General features: G+C 38.4%; 2 protein-coding genes across 6 annotated transcripts in view; one reads left to right on the top strand and one right to left on the bottom strand.

Annotated features, from left to right (window-relative positions):
* Window positions 1-14,463, top strand: part of DCBLD2 (discoidin, CUB and LCCL domain containing 2) — an 80,869-nt gene that overhangs the window by 54,725 nt on the left and 11,681 nt on the right. For all 3 annotated transcript variants that reach the window (XM_025416915.3, XM_025416898.3, XM_025416906.3), the window contains 8 exons: window positions 1,680-1,752; window positions 2,069-2,202; window positions 3,789-3,829; window positions 4,658-4,873; window positions 5,652-5,776; window positions 10,342-10,492; window positions 11,488-11,574; window positions 11,714-11,839. In XM_025416915.3, coding sequence (XP_025272700.2) covers window positions 1,680-1,752; window positions 2,069-2,202; window positions 3,789-3,829; window positions 4,658-4,873; window positions 5,652-5,776; window positions 10,342-10,492; window positions 11,488-11,574; window positions 11,714-11,839 — 953 coding nt within the window. The remainder of the gene's footprint in view (window positions 1-1,679; window positions 1,753-2,068; window positions 2,203-3,788; window positions 3,830-4,657; window positions 4,874-5,651; window positions 5,777-10,341; window positions 10,493-11,487; window positions 11,575-11,713; window positions 11,840-14,463) is intronic.
* Window positions 3,471-14,463, bottom strand: part of ST3GAL6 (ST3 beta-galactoside alpha-2,3-sialyltransferase 6) — a 77,939-nt gene continuing 66,946 nt past the window's right edge. Inside the window, exons 12-13 of one of the 3 annotated variants that reach the window (XR_007407908.1) lie at window positions 9,489-12,871; window positions 3,471-6,618 (exon numbers count right to left, since the gene is read on the bottom strand). The gene's annotated coding sequence lies outside the window, so the exon portion shown is untranslated. Of the gene's footprint in view, window positions 12,872-14,463 lie in introns of all 3 variants that reach the window. The other 2 variants (XR_007407909.1, XM_049105299.1) reach the window with 2 other exon arrangements.

Here is a 14,463-nt window from a genome sequence, read left to right as displayed (position 1 = left end):
GAAGTGACACCTGTCTCAGGAACCTCCCCTTGACTTGCTACCACACTGCAAAGAGCAGCCTTTATTTTGTCATAAAGGATTGCTCTTTCTCTGTGGGATGGGTACACTCTTCAGCACTTCAGAGGGTCCCGGTCAGCAGGGGGGACTCTGGCATCATTGTGTGATGCACAGCCTCTGCTCTGGGCTCCATCACCACCACCCATACGCGAGCTGCTGTATTCCCTGGCCTGGACGGCTGCACCACCAGCCCAGCAGTGTCTCGGCGTCCCCTCATGGTTCCTTACAGCCTCTTTCTTCTCAGGAGCCAGAATGATCTCTTTCAGAAGTATAAATCAGATGATGTGTATAAGCTTTGAAATCCCTCATTGACTTCCTAGTTTTACTTAGAAATACATTCCAGACTCCTCACCATAGTCCACAAGGCTTCAGCACTATCTGGCTCCCGTCCACCTCTTGAGCCTTCTCTCAGTCTAATGTTACCTTTGGGTCGGACAGTGCTCACTGTACTCTATCTGCGCTGCTCATCCTCAGGTGCAGACACACACGGGCCACCCTGCCTCGTGGGCATGCTGCTCCTGCTGATTAGGGTCCATTTCCCTCCCTTCCTCGGGGCCCCGTGTCCTGACTTCGGCAGTGCAGAGCCCTGTGTAAGAGCATAGACTCTGGAGCCACTTACTAGTTGTGGTACCTGGACACACCGTTTCACAGCTCCCTCTTCTGTTAGATGAGGATGATACTAAGACCTACCACTCGGGTTCTTGTGTGGGTTCCGGAGCTACTCAGAAAGCCTGCTGGCACATAGTAAATTTACTGAATGTTTGTATTACTTTTATTTATTTTTTTATTTTTTTAAGATTTTATTTATTCATAGAGACAGAGAGAGAGAGAGAGAGGCAGAGACACAAGCAGAGGGAGAAGCAGGCATCATACAGAGAGCCTGATGTGGGACTCGATCCAAGGTCTCCAGGATCACGCCCTGGGCTGCAGGCGGCGCTAAACCGCTGTGCCACCGGGGCTGCCCTTTTTGTATTACTTTTATTAAGTTTGCTTCCTCCCAGTAATTTCATGGAGTGCTTTTTCTTCATAGCAGAACCATAATCTGATGAATTGCTCATTTAAATATTAGTTTAATGTCCACCCTCCCCCCCTATCCCGGCCTCTGGAGTGTAAACCCAGTGACGACTGGGCCATATTTATGTGATTGATTTTCATAAACCCAATACCTAGCAAAGCCCAGCACGCAACAGACAACATAGTAGACATTCAGGTAACTGTGTTGAGTGGGTGGGTGGGTGAGTCAATAAATGAATGAATGCCAGACCTTTTAAAGTCAAATTTGATCAATAAAGGATTGGTGAAATAAATTATTGTTTATCCACAAAATAGAAGAGGGTGTAGCTATTAAATATGAATAGATCTTATAAGTACAAATATGTCTGTGATGAATTATGAAGTAAAATAAAGCAATATGTAGAATATGAAACAATTATTTTAAATATGTGAGTGAAGATGTGTTATAGGGACAGACAGAATAAAGTCTGAAAGGGCTTTTTGGAAATAGTAGGTAGTGAGATGATAGTATTTAATGAACCGAAAAATGAATATGTGATGTTTTTGTTCTTTTCCCCGCAGTGAGCACAGAACTATATTATACCCTTTAACTTGTTTTTATTTCACAGTAAGTACTGCCCAGCTGGTTGTCTGCTTCCTTTTGCTGAGATCTCTGGAACAATCCCTCATGGATATAGAGATGTAAGTCTAAGGAACATAGACTTAGTTGAAGCCACGAGAGAACTATATTTTTCTTAAACTCCCAAATAGGTTGATGTACCTATTGTATATCTTTCATCTTGATTTATTTTCTAGGAATTATTTCCCTTTAGTATCACATAATGTTTTATTCTTTGTCTTGTGCTACAAGTCTGTACTATGTTATCACGTTAATCATCCTGTGTTTATTGAGCAGACTGCCCTGGTCAACTCATTTCTTGAGGAAGCATAAGTGTCTTGTTTATAAATTGTCAAAAGAAAGTGAAATAACTAATCTTTTATTTTCCCTTTCCTCAAGTCCTCGCCGTTGTGCATGGCTGGCGTGCATGCAGGAGTAGTGTCAAACATTCTGGGTGGACAAATCAGTGTTGTGATCAGTAAAGGTATCCCGTACTATGAGAGTTCTTTGGCCAACAACGTCACGTCTGTGGTGTAAGTATATACGTTACTGGTCATAGTAACGGTGTTGGGCATGGGTTGGTATAGCAACTAGTTAGATCTCAGCAACATCACTGTTAATGGTGTTCAGAAGGTAACCTTTGTGTGACAGGCATTCCCATTTTTGTGTGTTGGTTGAGCATACTGAAGAGTCCAGGCAGGTTGCACTACCTTAACATGCTCTCCATCACAAAGGTCGTCATTCTCTAGGATGATTTTGTACTTTTCTGAGTGTTGAAAATGCCTAGGGTAAGGGTCTAAGAGTCTGTGGCCAAATTTTTACTTCATTTTCAAGATTAGAAGGCATAACAACTCTGTTTCTTATAGACTCTGACCTAGGATGGATTGAGGATAACTGAAATACTTTAAGTATAAGTTAGATTTTGACATAAATTCAGAAGTAGCAGTATTATGAATCCTCCTCTCATCCAAAGAGAATGTTTTAAGAATGTATCTTTATGGTCACTACAGTTATCTGTTTTATGAAACACAGACAAGGCAACAAACGCAGGAAAGGTTGAAACATTAAATAGAAATCTAATATTTGGGATCTGTTTTGGTAAATCTCACCTGTTAGATGGGCTTAGTCCTATAGACAATACTGAGTCTAATTGAAACCAGCTTCTCTTCAGAGGTTCTTGGCCAGTTTTCATTCAGAAGATGAGAGCATGAGCCATATCCATATTTTTGGTTCATTTAAAACTCTCTAACCACGTATAAACCATTCTTAGCTCACTGGCCATACAAAACAGGCCATGCATGAGCGAGCCATCGTTTGCCCATCCCTGGTTAGAGTTAGCAACCTTTCCTTTTCTTGGTTTCTTCTAGATGATTTTATGCAGAGACTTCTCATTCCTTTCCCCTCTGCTATCTTTAGAAATAATTTTGTCAGTTCTCTTTCTTTCACACCTTAAGAAAAAATAAGGATAGGTTGCATCCACTTGTAATAATCGTTTGAATGTTATGCTAAAGGCAAGAGCATACTCTGATGTTCTGATCTCCCCAAGTTCTTTAGAGTCCTTGGTAAACTACTCCCTTGTCCCACTGCTCCATTCTCCCCAACTGCATTTCCTTGCCTCTTACTTTGAAATCCAGATGCAGTGCTGCATTGTAACACTGAAATTTCTTAGCTGTGTTTATTTTCTGTAACAAATGCAATCTCTTCTGTTTGTAGCCAGCTTTTTTCTGTTTGCCCAAGGAAACTTAAGCCTCATTCTCTGAGAATTAGTGTACTTGCAACAAAAGCAAATGACACAGAAAAGTTTGAGGAATCAGTTTATTTCCATGAAAGATAAATAAGTACATGTTAAAGGTTACACGGGATTACTTGGCACATTTCATGTATGAGACAGGCACTAGGTACTCGTAGAGAAAGTTGATTATGCTGATTTCAGAAATTGTTCTGCTTTGAAATGAGACCTTTTTTGCCTAAGAATAGCATCGGTTGTCTAACATATAGCCATAGAATATCCTTAGTTCTTTATATAGTAAAGTAAAAACAAAAGAAAAAGTTTTACTTAAGAAAAATATAGGGAAGTCAATATATGAGTGTCACCAAGAACAACCTTTCTCTCTTTCAGGGGACACTTATCTACAAGTCTTTTTACATTTAAGACAAGTGGTAAGCCTCTCATGGACTTTATAACTTATTATAATTTGCATAATAGTTAATATTTTTAAAATATGTAGTATTCCAATTGCTGGCGTTTTGCACCTTCTTGTATGTCACAATAATATAATAGATGGAATAAACTGGAGGTTTTATATTTAATAAAGAAATGATCATGTAGCAAGGAAAGTTCCTTAGGAAAGGTTATTTTTTAAATATGTCTGAAGAAGGAATTAATTCAACAGAAAATACTTATTGAGTGCCTTTGATTTGTTAGGCACTGTCCTGGTGCTAGTGAAACAAAGGTGAACAGAATAAACAAGATCCTCCTTTCTTGGAGCTTAGATACTAGTATTGAGAGATTAACAGTAAACAGTAGGTAAATAAATTACTATATATGATGTACTTTTTATAATATTATTGAAGATGTAGAAAAATCGGTCAAGGAAAGCAGATATAGGCAACGCAGGAGTGCCTGGCTTGGAGTTTTAAGTGGGGTCAGGATAGGCCTCATGGAGAATGTGACATCTGAGCAAACACCTAACTGCAGTAGGGAGTGAGTCCTCCACTGGTCTGGAGACAGTATCACAGGGAGAGGATAATGTATTCCCATTAAATTAATGGTTATTGCTTGTGAATAAATATGTCTGTACATTTCCTGATGAGACACAAAGACATGGACCCAAGAAACATTTGCCTACTTTTGTTATTTCTCTATTACAGTATATTATTAGGACAGTGTATATTAATTGCATATACAATAGAAAGTTTCCAGTGAGCAAATTTATACAGATTTTGAATTTATATCTAGAAACCAAATTTCTGTCTTTTTTGTTTCAGGTTGTTATGGAACCCTGGGGATGGAATCTGGTGTGATTGCCGATCCTCAAATAACAGCATCATCTGTGCTGGAATGGACTGACCACACAGGACAAGAGAACAGTTGGAAACCCGAAAAGGCCAGGCTGAAGAAACCTGGGCCTCCCTGGGCTGCTTTTGCCACTGATGAATATCAGTGGTTACAAATAGATCTGAATAAAGAAAAGAAGATAACAGGTCAAGAGACATAATTTTCTAGAATGCTTTATAGTTCTGATTTTATTTGGAAATCTGATGACATCTAAGATTTTCATAGGAAATTAGGTCACTGCCAATTTAATTGTATGGTTTTAAGTTTTCTTTACTGGTGTTAAGTATTCCAAAAGGTGGTTTTATTAAAACGTGGCAGAGTAAAGGTGTTGGTTTTTGATTTTTACTAGCTTTTCGTTTTTATCGTAATAAGATTCTTTTAAGGTAGTGTTTCAATTAAGTGATCTTGATATTTGAAATTACCATCTCTTCTAGTTATTAAAGGAAATTGATGTTCAAGGAGTTCATTTTAAGTGCTATAAGTAATATTCTGCATGTGTCTGAATACAAATTTATTTGGAGCAATTTATCAAATGGTCAGTATAATTTATTAGAATTATTAGGTGAGGTAGTTTTGTTAAAGATTTATTTTGATTTGGCACTGAAAAAAATAATTGTTTTAATCCATTCATTCCTAGGCAGTCATTGTTACTTGGTAGATGAGATATATTTTGCAATGACATGAATACAGGCTGTCAAAATAGAACAGTCCTTTCCCTATGTGCTCCCCTAACTCTTGTGTCTCTACAAGGGAACAAAGGCAAGGATTTAGTTGCTATTATAATGAAACCTTGCACTTGGAGATGGTAATGGGCCATTGGCAAGCATGCTTTAACAGTGCACTTTGGATGTTTGTGCTTCAATGCTGAACAGACTTCAAGGATCAGACTGTGTGCACTAACGAAAGCAACTTTCCATTCCCTAGGCATTGTAACCACTGGCTCCACCATGGTGGAACACAATTACTATGTGTCAGCCTACAGAATTCTATACAGCGATGATGGACAGAGATGGACTGTGTACAGAGAGCCAGGCGTGGAGCAGGATAAGGTAAGATGATTGCCAGGGTGTTTTTGAAAATGGGCCTCTGCCAGAAATCGTGGACATTTTCATGTGCAGTGTTCATGTTAGCTATTGCTAGGTCTTTGCTGTCTCTTGGTTATGTAGGTTGTGTTGGTTATTAGCCGTACTCTTCTAACTGTGGTTAGGAAATTCTCAGTGGTTCTAGGTTCCTTTTGATGATCTCAGATTTCTTAACTCAATTGTTTAGGTACTTGATTAAGAAGTTCTAAAAAGAAGGGGCACCTGGCTGGCTCATGTGGCAAAGCGTGTGACTCTTGATCTCAGGGTCATGAATTTAAACCTCACTTTGAGTGTAGAGCCTACATAAGTGAATGAAGGAATGAATAATTTTCAATCAGTAGTGGTAACTTATTAAAAAAAATTCTAAAAAGGAACTTGTAATTTCTTGTCATAAATAAGTTTTTCCTGTTAATCCACAGAATGATGGAGAGCCTAATTTGTCCCCAGATTTCTTCTATGGAGGCAAGGGGACAACAGACAATAGCTGAAGGCAAAAGTGCATTATAGGATGGGATGTAGACTTGAAAGTTTATTTCAAGATCACTATAGCAAATTGGGGCTTAGAAAACTTTTTTCCTATCTGAAGAGTTTCCTTAGCTTCCATGCTAGTTGTCAAATTGTTTTAGTTCACAGACAGTGATAATGCAGGAATGTTTCAGAGCAGATGATCAGGGGTGGGGAGTGGGGAGTAGTGGCTATCCTCTAGATGACACTTTCACCTGGGCTTCTGGCCTGTGATCCACCACGAGGACCTTGGAACTCGGGGAAGTCCTTGCTCCCAAGGAAGGCCAAGTTCTTCTCATCTAGAACTGAAATTATAAGCACAATTTTTTTTTCATGAAACTTCCCTGAGTTCCATTTCAATTCTATGATACCCTCCGTTCTCTATCGTATGTATGATTTGCTGATATGTCTTCAATTTCCACTTTTCTTATCTCTCTATTCAGAAAACTCGAGGGGCTCCTTATAATCTGTCATGTGGATCTAAACCCTTCCGTTGTTACTCAAGGCCTCCTTCCTCTCTCTTCTGCGTGATAGCACATGACCTTCATCTTTGGTGAGGCTCTACCCATTGAAGTAAATAACAGTATTGTCTTTGTACCTATCTTCCTTCTGCTTAATAACCTCAAACTTGGCTACTTTTTTACTCTGAGCACATCCATACCTGTTTGTAGAATATGTATTGTACTTGCGGAATATAGTTAACTTTTTGAAATTATAAAAAAGTATCCATGATTCTATTATAAAAACATCTAGCACGATTGAATTATATTTCTGAAAAAGACTTCCTTTTTTGCTTCATTTTTGAAGGATAATTTCATTAGGTATAGAATTCTAGGTTGATTTTGTTTTCCCCTCCACACTTTAACTATGCTGGTCCACTGTTTTCTGGTTTACATTTTTCCAGTAAGAATTCTATCTTTCATGCCTTTGTTCCTCATTATGTAATGTGTCTTTTTATTCCTTGACTGTTTTTAAGATTTTCTTTTTAACGTCTATTTGAAGCAATTTGATTATGATGTGCCTTTGTGTAGTTGTCTTCATGTTTCTTCTGCTTGGGCTTCTTTGATCTCTTGGATCTGCTATTTATAATTTGCATCAAATTTAGAAAATTGTAGGCCATGTTTCCTCAAATATGTTTTCTCAAATATGTTGCCTCCCTAATTCTAATTACATGACTATTATGACTCTTAAAGATGTCTCACAGCTTACTGATGCTCTGTTCATTTTTTTTTTTTAATCTTTCTCCCAGTTCTAGTTTGGAAAATTTACTGTTTTGCTTTAAGTTCACTAATCTGTTCTGCACTAATATATTAATCCCATCCTGTGTACTTTTATCTTCAACGTTGTATTTTTGCTTCCAGATATTCAGTTTGGTGCTTTTAAAATTTCTTTCAAGTCTCTCCTGAACATACTTATGCTTTTTTCTACCCCTAAAACCTATGGAATATATAGTAACTCTTTTGATGCCCTTCTCTGCTAATTCTGTCTACTAATGTGTCATATGTGAGTCTTTTTATGTGGATGGATATTATGAGTTATATTCCCTGGTAATTTTTGGTTGGCTGCCAAACGTGATGGACTTTTATGTTGTTTGGTGCTAGGGTTGTTTTCTGTTTTCTACATATTTTAGAGCTTTATTCTAAGACACAGGTTACTTGGGAATTATTTGGTCTTTTTAAGGTTTGCATTTTAGCTTTGTTAGGCAGGACCTGAGCAGCTTTTAGTTCTAATTTTTTTTCTGCTACTGAGACAATACTGTTCCAAGTCCTCAACCCAAAGTCTCATACATTATGGGTTTTCTCCATGCTATCTATCGGTAATGTGAGCTGTTCCCAACCCTGCATAGCTCTGAGAATTGTTGGGCTGGCTCCTTTCCAACACTTCTTTTCCCATCCACAGGTCGTTTACTTTACATGCAACTGAAGATTTAAGGGGAAACCCCCCCTACAGATCCAAGAAGTCCCTCTTTGTGCGGTTCTCTTCTCTCCTATACTCTGTCTTGCACATTCTAGCTACTTTGGCTTCTCCATCTCTGAGCTCTGTGTCCTCAATTCAGGAGACCACCAAGGCTCTCTCCAGACAACACTGGGACAATAGAAAGGCTCGCCTCATGTGTCTTTTTTCTCTCAGGGATTCAGTGTGCTATGCTGCCTATTGTCCAGTGTTTCATATATCCTGTCTGATTTTTTCAGATGTGTAAGGCAAAGAGTAAACTTTTAGTCCCTGTTATTCTGTCCTGAAGAGAAGCGGAAGTCCTTACATTGAAGTATATGGAATACCAGTCTCTTGCCTCACTTACGTTAGCCCATCTGCTCTCTCATTGACCTCCAACTCCAGAGTAATTGATGTGTTCATTTCCACACCCTTTCTAAGCATGCACATATGCAGGAACACATACAGATTGAGATGGCTTTTAGGTTTGTTTTCAGAAGATAGCAGTGTATGTACAACTTCATAATATATTACTTTTTAATAGTGTGCCATATCTGTGTGTGGTGATATCTAATAAAATTTAAGTTCTTTGAGAGTGGAAGCTTTGACTTCCGTTTCCATTTTTATCCTCATGACACCTTGCAGACCTTCCTACACTCAGGGGCTTTTAATAAATGCTCATAGATTATAGCAGATCTTTTTTTACTTAGTTCATATAAAATTTTTCTCCCTTAAGCTTTTTCATAAAAATGAAACTATAGTGTGAAGTAAGGCCTCAGGGATAGTTTTTATGTCCTAAAATGATTACGGTTCCTGTTCCACTAAAATAATAGACTGCAAATAATTGCCTTCATTTCAGAGTAATATCTGAGGAAATAATGGAAGTTTACTAGGTAGGGGATTATTATAACTTCAAAACAAACCTTGTAGAAAATGAAGGCTGTTAACACGTCTTAGAAATTTACAGTCTAATACTTTGTGAATCAGCCAAAAGAAAGTAGCTGTATTTGGACATGACTTGATTGAAGAGTTAAACATTAACTTGCTTTCACATCAACTGATAAAAATACAAACCCCTTTGGTTTTAGGCAGCTATCTATCTCTTGGCAGTCTTTAGAAACTAGCCTGGTGATTTCACCCAAAGGAAAAGGGAGGACTTTTTGCTTAGTGGAGCTCTAGAGTTAAGTCAGAAAACTTGGACTCAAGTCACTGCTCGCTTATTGACGTTATCCAGTCCACTTACATTCTGGGAGCTGCAGTTTTCTGGGTCCTGTGTATTTCATGGGGTTGTCCTAGAGAACAGTTGAGATAATTATGTGAAAATGCTTTGTAAATAAGAGCCCTTCAGTGTTATATATTATCATGATTTGCTTGAAATGGTTGAGGGGATGAGCTAGTCACTTGAAATCGTATTTTTACCTAATACATAGAATGCATATAATACATAGAATGCATCTGTTGCTGTTTACATGGGTTCATTAAAATTAGGCAGCAGCGTTTCAGAATCACTTGTCTGGTTTAGATAGCAACAAGGAATGAAAGTGGGTTTAACGTGAGAACTGTCTTTATGTCATTTATCCAGTAGGTGGGGGTATCTGACTGTTGCATATTCCTTAGTCGATGTTCACTTTCTGTGCCTCTTCTGTGAGAAAAATTATGAAAAGTACACAGTAAAGCATTTCCTCTAAGACTGTATGTTCAATTATGCTTCACTTTGAAAATTAATATATTTGAACAGTTGGTAATCCCACAGGGCTACAATTCCTAATTTACTAATAGAATTATACTGCCTCACGGGACTGAAACCCTCTTCCCAGTTGCCAAGTTAGCATTTTTATTATGTTTAAATCACATTAAAATCGTTTGTGTATTCAGTACTTTTATAAGTGTTTGATTAAGAATGTGTAGCTTCTTAATAGTTTGTCCAAATTATGATTAATTTATTTTCTGAGAAATTAATTCTTACTGTCATACTTTACAGATGTCATTTAAGACCCAGAGCAAAAAAAAACAAAAAAACCAAAAATGTTTCAGTGGAACAGTATAACCCTGACTTCTGTTGATGTAAAGTACCAATTTTTTGTTGTTTTTTAAAGATATTTCAAGGAAACAAAGATTATCACCAGGATGTGCGTAATAACTTTTTGCCACCAATTGTTGCACGTTTTATTAGAGTGAATCCTACCCAGTGGCAGCAGAAAATTGCCATGAAAATGGAACTGCTTGGATGTCAGTTTATTCCTAAAGGTAAAGCAACAGTATTTTATTTTCACTGGATTAATTTAAAATGGCTTTGCGGCTCTCAGAGAAGATAAGTAATGATAATACGAGTGTTTAGATTTTAATTACAACATCTTCTTAAAGAGGATTTTTATCTTTTTATTTTTTTAAAGATTTTATTTATTTATTTATTCGTGATAGAGAGAGAGAGGCAGAGACACAGGCAGAGGGAGAAGCAGGCTCCATGCCAGGAGCCCAACGCAGGACTCGATTCCAGAACTCCAGGATCACACCCTGGGCCAAAGGCAGGCGCTGAACTGCTGAGCCACCCAGGGATCCTCCTTAAAAAGGATTTTTTAATAAAAGAAATAGTCATCCTATTAAAAAGCTAGTTACCAGGATGGTTTCCAAAGTTACAAGAAGAAGACAGAGCATCATTGATGAGATAATTCATATAATGAGATTGCTTTTCAGATCTAGTCTCAATCTTCACAATTTCTAATCAGATTCCATGTAGCATAATATCGTATCACAAACACCAGTGGTTATAGCAGTAAGCTTAAGTGCCGTTCCCTTTGAAAAAAAGGAAAAGTGTAAGTAATTTCCCCTCAATATTGTAGAATATTTTAATACGTTGTTTACTGTTGTGTATCTCCAGGACCTGCCCCAACGCCCACACGTAGTGGGCGCTCCACAAACCGTTATTAGATGAAATGAAAGAGTCGTATGTCAAACTGTGATGATACTTCTGTAGCTTTAGAGTTTAACATCATCCACCTCCTCAGTGTCCTCCTTCTAAGAAAATTATTTTTAAGACAGTTATTTAAAAAATGAGAGATCCCAGTAAGCTTATATATGTAATGCATAGTATATTTATCCTTCTGGCATATTGCTCCCTGAGACTTAAAATTACCGAGCAGAAATGAGTACTCTAGGAAATGTTGGAAACATTTAAATTACTGTTTTTTAACTATGACTCTTACCAGCAAAAAGGTATAAACTTTTCTAAACTACTTTTCAAGGTCGTCCTCCAAAGCTTACTCAACCTCCACCTCCTCGGAACAGCAATGACTTCAAAAACACTACAGCCCCTCCAAAAATAGCCAAAGGTATGCTTCCTTTGTAAGTATGAGAATTTAGTATTCCCTGGATTTGTGGTATAATTTTCCATAAATAAAAGCGTTATAAAATATTTTAATCAGGTTGATGTAGATGAAAGAGTAAAGAAGTTTTAAAACTTTTTTCTAGGTCGAGCCCCCAAATTTACTCAACCACTACAACCTCGCAGCAACAATGAGTTTCCTGCACAGACAGAGCAAACGACAGCCACTCCCGATATCAAAAATACTACCGTAACTCCAAGTGTGACCAAAGGTATGCAGATCCAGAAATTAACTCCTGTCACGTGGTAGCATTTTATGTTGTTTGTAACAAATTTTCAGGAGCATTTCCAGCTTTCAAACCCTCAGTTTCTTTTCCTCTTAACTGTGTTTCTTAAGAATAGAAGAAACTTTTATTCCTCTCTAGAAAGGAAACTGATTGCATTGCTCTGATTTCTCTTCTCTGGTGTCATGTAGAATTGTTCTTTAAATATTTAGAAATGGCTGCTGTATTCTGGGTCTCCTCTTGTGATCTTTTCTCCCCACCACAGCTAAACACAAGGAGTCTCTCTTTCTAGAAATAATTAAAACCGTAACAGGTTAATTGTTTGTTTGTTTGTTTGTTTGTTTGTAAAAACAAACCTTTTTTCCCCCTTTGGTTACAAATTAATTCGTTGAATAGGGAATTTGGTGGCACAAAGGGAAGAGGGGGGAAAAGAAACCAATTTTGATGAAAACTAAGGCTTTTTTTAAAAAAGTACTATGAGTTCATGTATTTATTAAAAAACTTTGGTCTTTACTTTGAAAATGTTTGCAATCTTAGTTTTTTCAGATTATAAAGATAAATGAAGTAGAATTTATTTTCACATTTTATTGGTGATAAATAAGGCATTAACACATAGGAAGCATAGTACTTTGATTTTACTAGTTGTTGCAAAACAAAATTTCAACTGAATTTGGAAAAAAATCATCAGTGTCACAGAGGAATGAATTTCAATGTTGGCAGATGAAGCATTTTTGAGACCGTGCAGAGAAGAGAAAGCAATTCATCCCGAGGTAACCTGTGCCACACAGAACTTTATTCATTCTCAGTTTTTAAAAATTTGCCTGATTCAAGATAACACACTCCAACTTCGCACATGACACTTATTCCCGTATCTTCTAAGGTACATTCTAAACAGACCACTTTCTTTCTCACGCTGCTGGAAAAGCTAAAGAGAAGCAAGACTTCTTAGAGACGAGAGACCCCAGTGTCCCACAGAACTTACCGTTCTGTTCTGTGTGAGCAGAGTCCCGGACCACATGCCTGGATGGAAAAACCGTCATTTAAAAGTATTGCTCATCTTAAAATCTGATTATAGAATCTTAAAATCTCAAGACTAAAAGTGTCCTTGAAGCATTTTCTTCCATAGCCAGGATTCTTGTAAGCTTCAGAAGAATGACAAAGAATGCACAGGTCTTTTCAGTTAAAAGACCTCATGTCTCCTTCTCCCTGGACAGTGGTATATGGGCTTTTTATTATGTTTCAAACCTAAGGAGATTTTTTTTTAAACTTCCAATTAAATCAGACTGTCTACCTGAACGTGAGTGTTCTCTCTCCAGTTTCACAAATTTTAGGGATACTGCACATTTACTTTTCTGAATTCTTCGTGCTTTCTAGAAAGCCTGAGTCCTGATTTCTCTTTTATGTGCTCCTCCTTTTCCAGTTTTACATTCAGGCTGAGAGCAATGCTGGGGAATATCCTATCATGATCAGACTCGTGCCCCTGTAACTTCTTGACTCCTCTGCACGTGGAGCCCCAAGCACCAGCCGGCCGGTCTTTCTATTCTCTGGTCAGCCCATCTGTCTGTTCTCAGACTTCATATTTTTCAAACCCTTGACTCAGAAATTCTTTACTCACTCTCAGTCACCACTTCTACTTTTCAAAGGAGGTAGCAGGTAGAAGGAAGCTCCCTATTTGTGGAACTTGCCAATGCACCTGTGCCCTCTGTCCACACGTGGAAGGGGGGATTCCTAGCACTGGCCGGGGCGGGCCCGCCTTGCGCCCTGGTTCCCACCCATCCAGCTCCTCAGAGGCCCCTCGCCCTCTCCTGTATCCACTGCCTCTTTTTACGGTATGAGGGAGCGTAAGATGCTGTGGGTCAGGCCCCGCAGTGGCTGGCCCTTAGCCCCCAGCAGGATCAGTGGTTGCTGCTGTCGTCCCCGTTGCCACACTGGGGGCGCCAAGCTCGGAGGGAAGCTGATGTCTCAAATGACCTTCTGCAGACCATTTTCTGTGTCTGGGCTGGGACTTCCTTATCTACAGAAGGAGATAAGGGGATTGCGTGATCTCCTGGTGCAAGCTCCTCCTTGCAGGCCGAGCTTTCAAGCTCCTCCTTGCAGGCCGAGCTTTGTCCTTTCCTGCCCTGTTGATGCACATTGGCTTTTTCATACTTAATGTTACGATGTTACCTTCCCAGAAGTATTTCCCCCACCAAGTTGCAATATCATTTCCAGTGGCTGGATAGTGTTTGACTATGCGAAGGATACTATGATGCATTTATTCCCTTCCATTGTTGGGCATTTGGATCATTTCCAGTTTTTCGCTCTTTTGCAGCTACAGAAACAATCCACTTTAAAAATGCGTCTTTGAATGTTGTCTTAATTTTTTTCCCAAGAACAGACTCCATACGTGGAATTGCCACGTATCCCATATTTATGCGTACTGCCCCAAAATGAAACAAAGTATCATTTAAAGTCACATAAAAATAACTTTCTTGGCATCCTGTCTAGCATTACTCTTTTAAATATTTGCCAATTCAATGAGTGGAAATAGCATCTTATTCTTGTTTTAACTTCTGTTTCTATGATTACTGGTGAAGCTAACGTGTCGTGGTCACTCGCATCTTTTAATTGTA

Source organism: Canis lupus, chromosome 33, assembly GCF_003254725.2.
Source record: "Canis lupus dingo isolate Sandy chromosome 33, ASM325472v2, whole genome shotgun sequence".
Classification (NCBI taxonomy): Eukaryota; Metazoa; Chordata; class Mammalia; order Carnivora; family Canidae; genus Canis; species Canis lupus.
The sequence above is the reverse complement of the archived record's forward strand: the minus strand, read 5'-3'. Positions and strand labels throughout refer to the sequence as shown.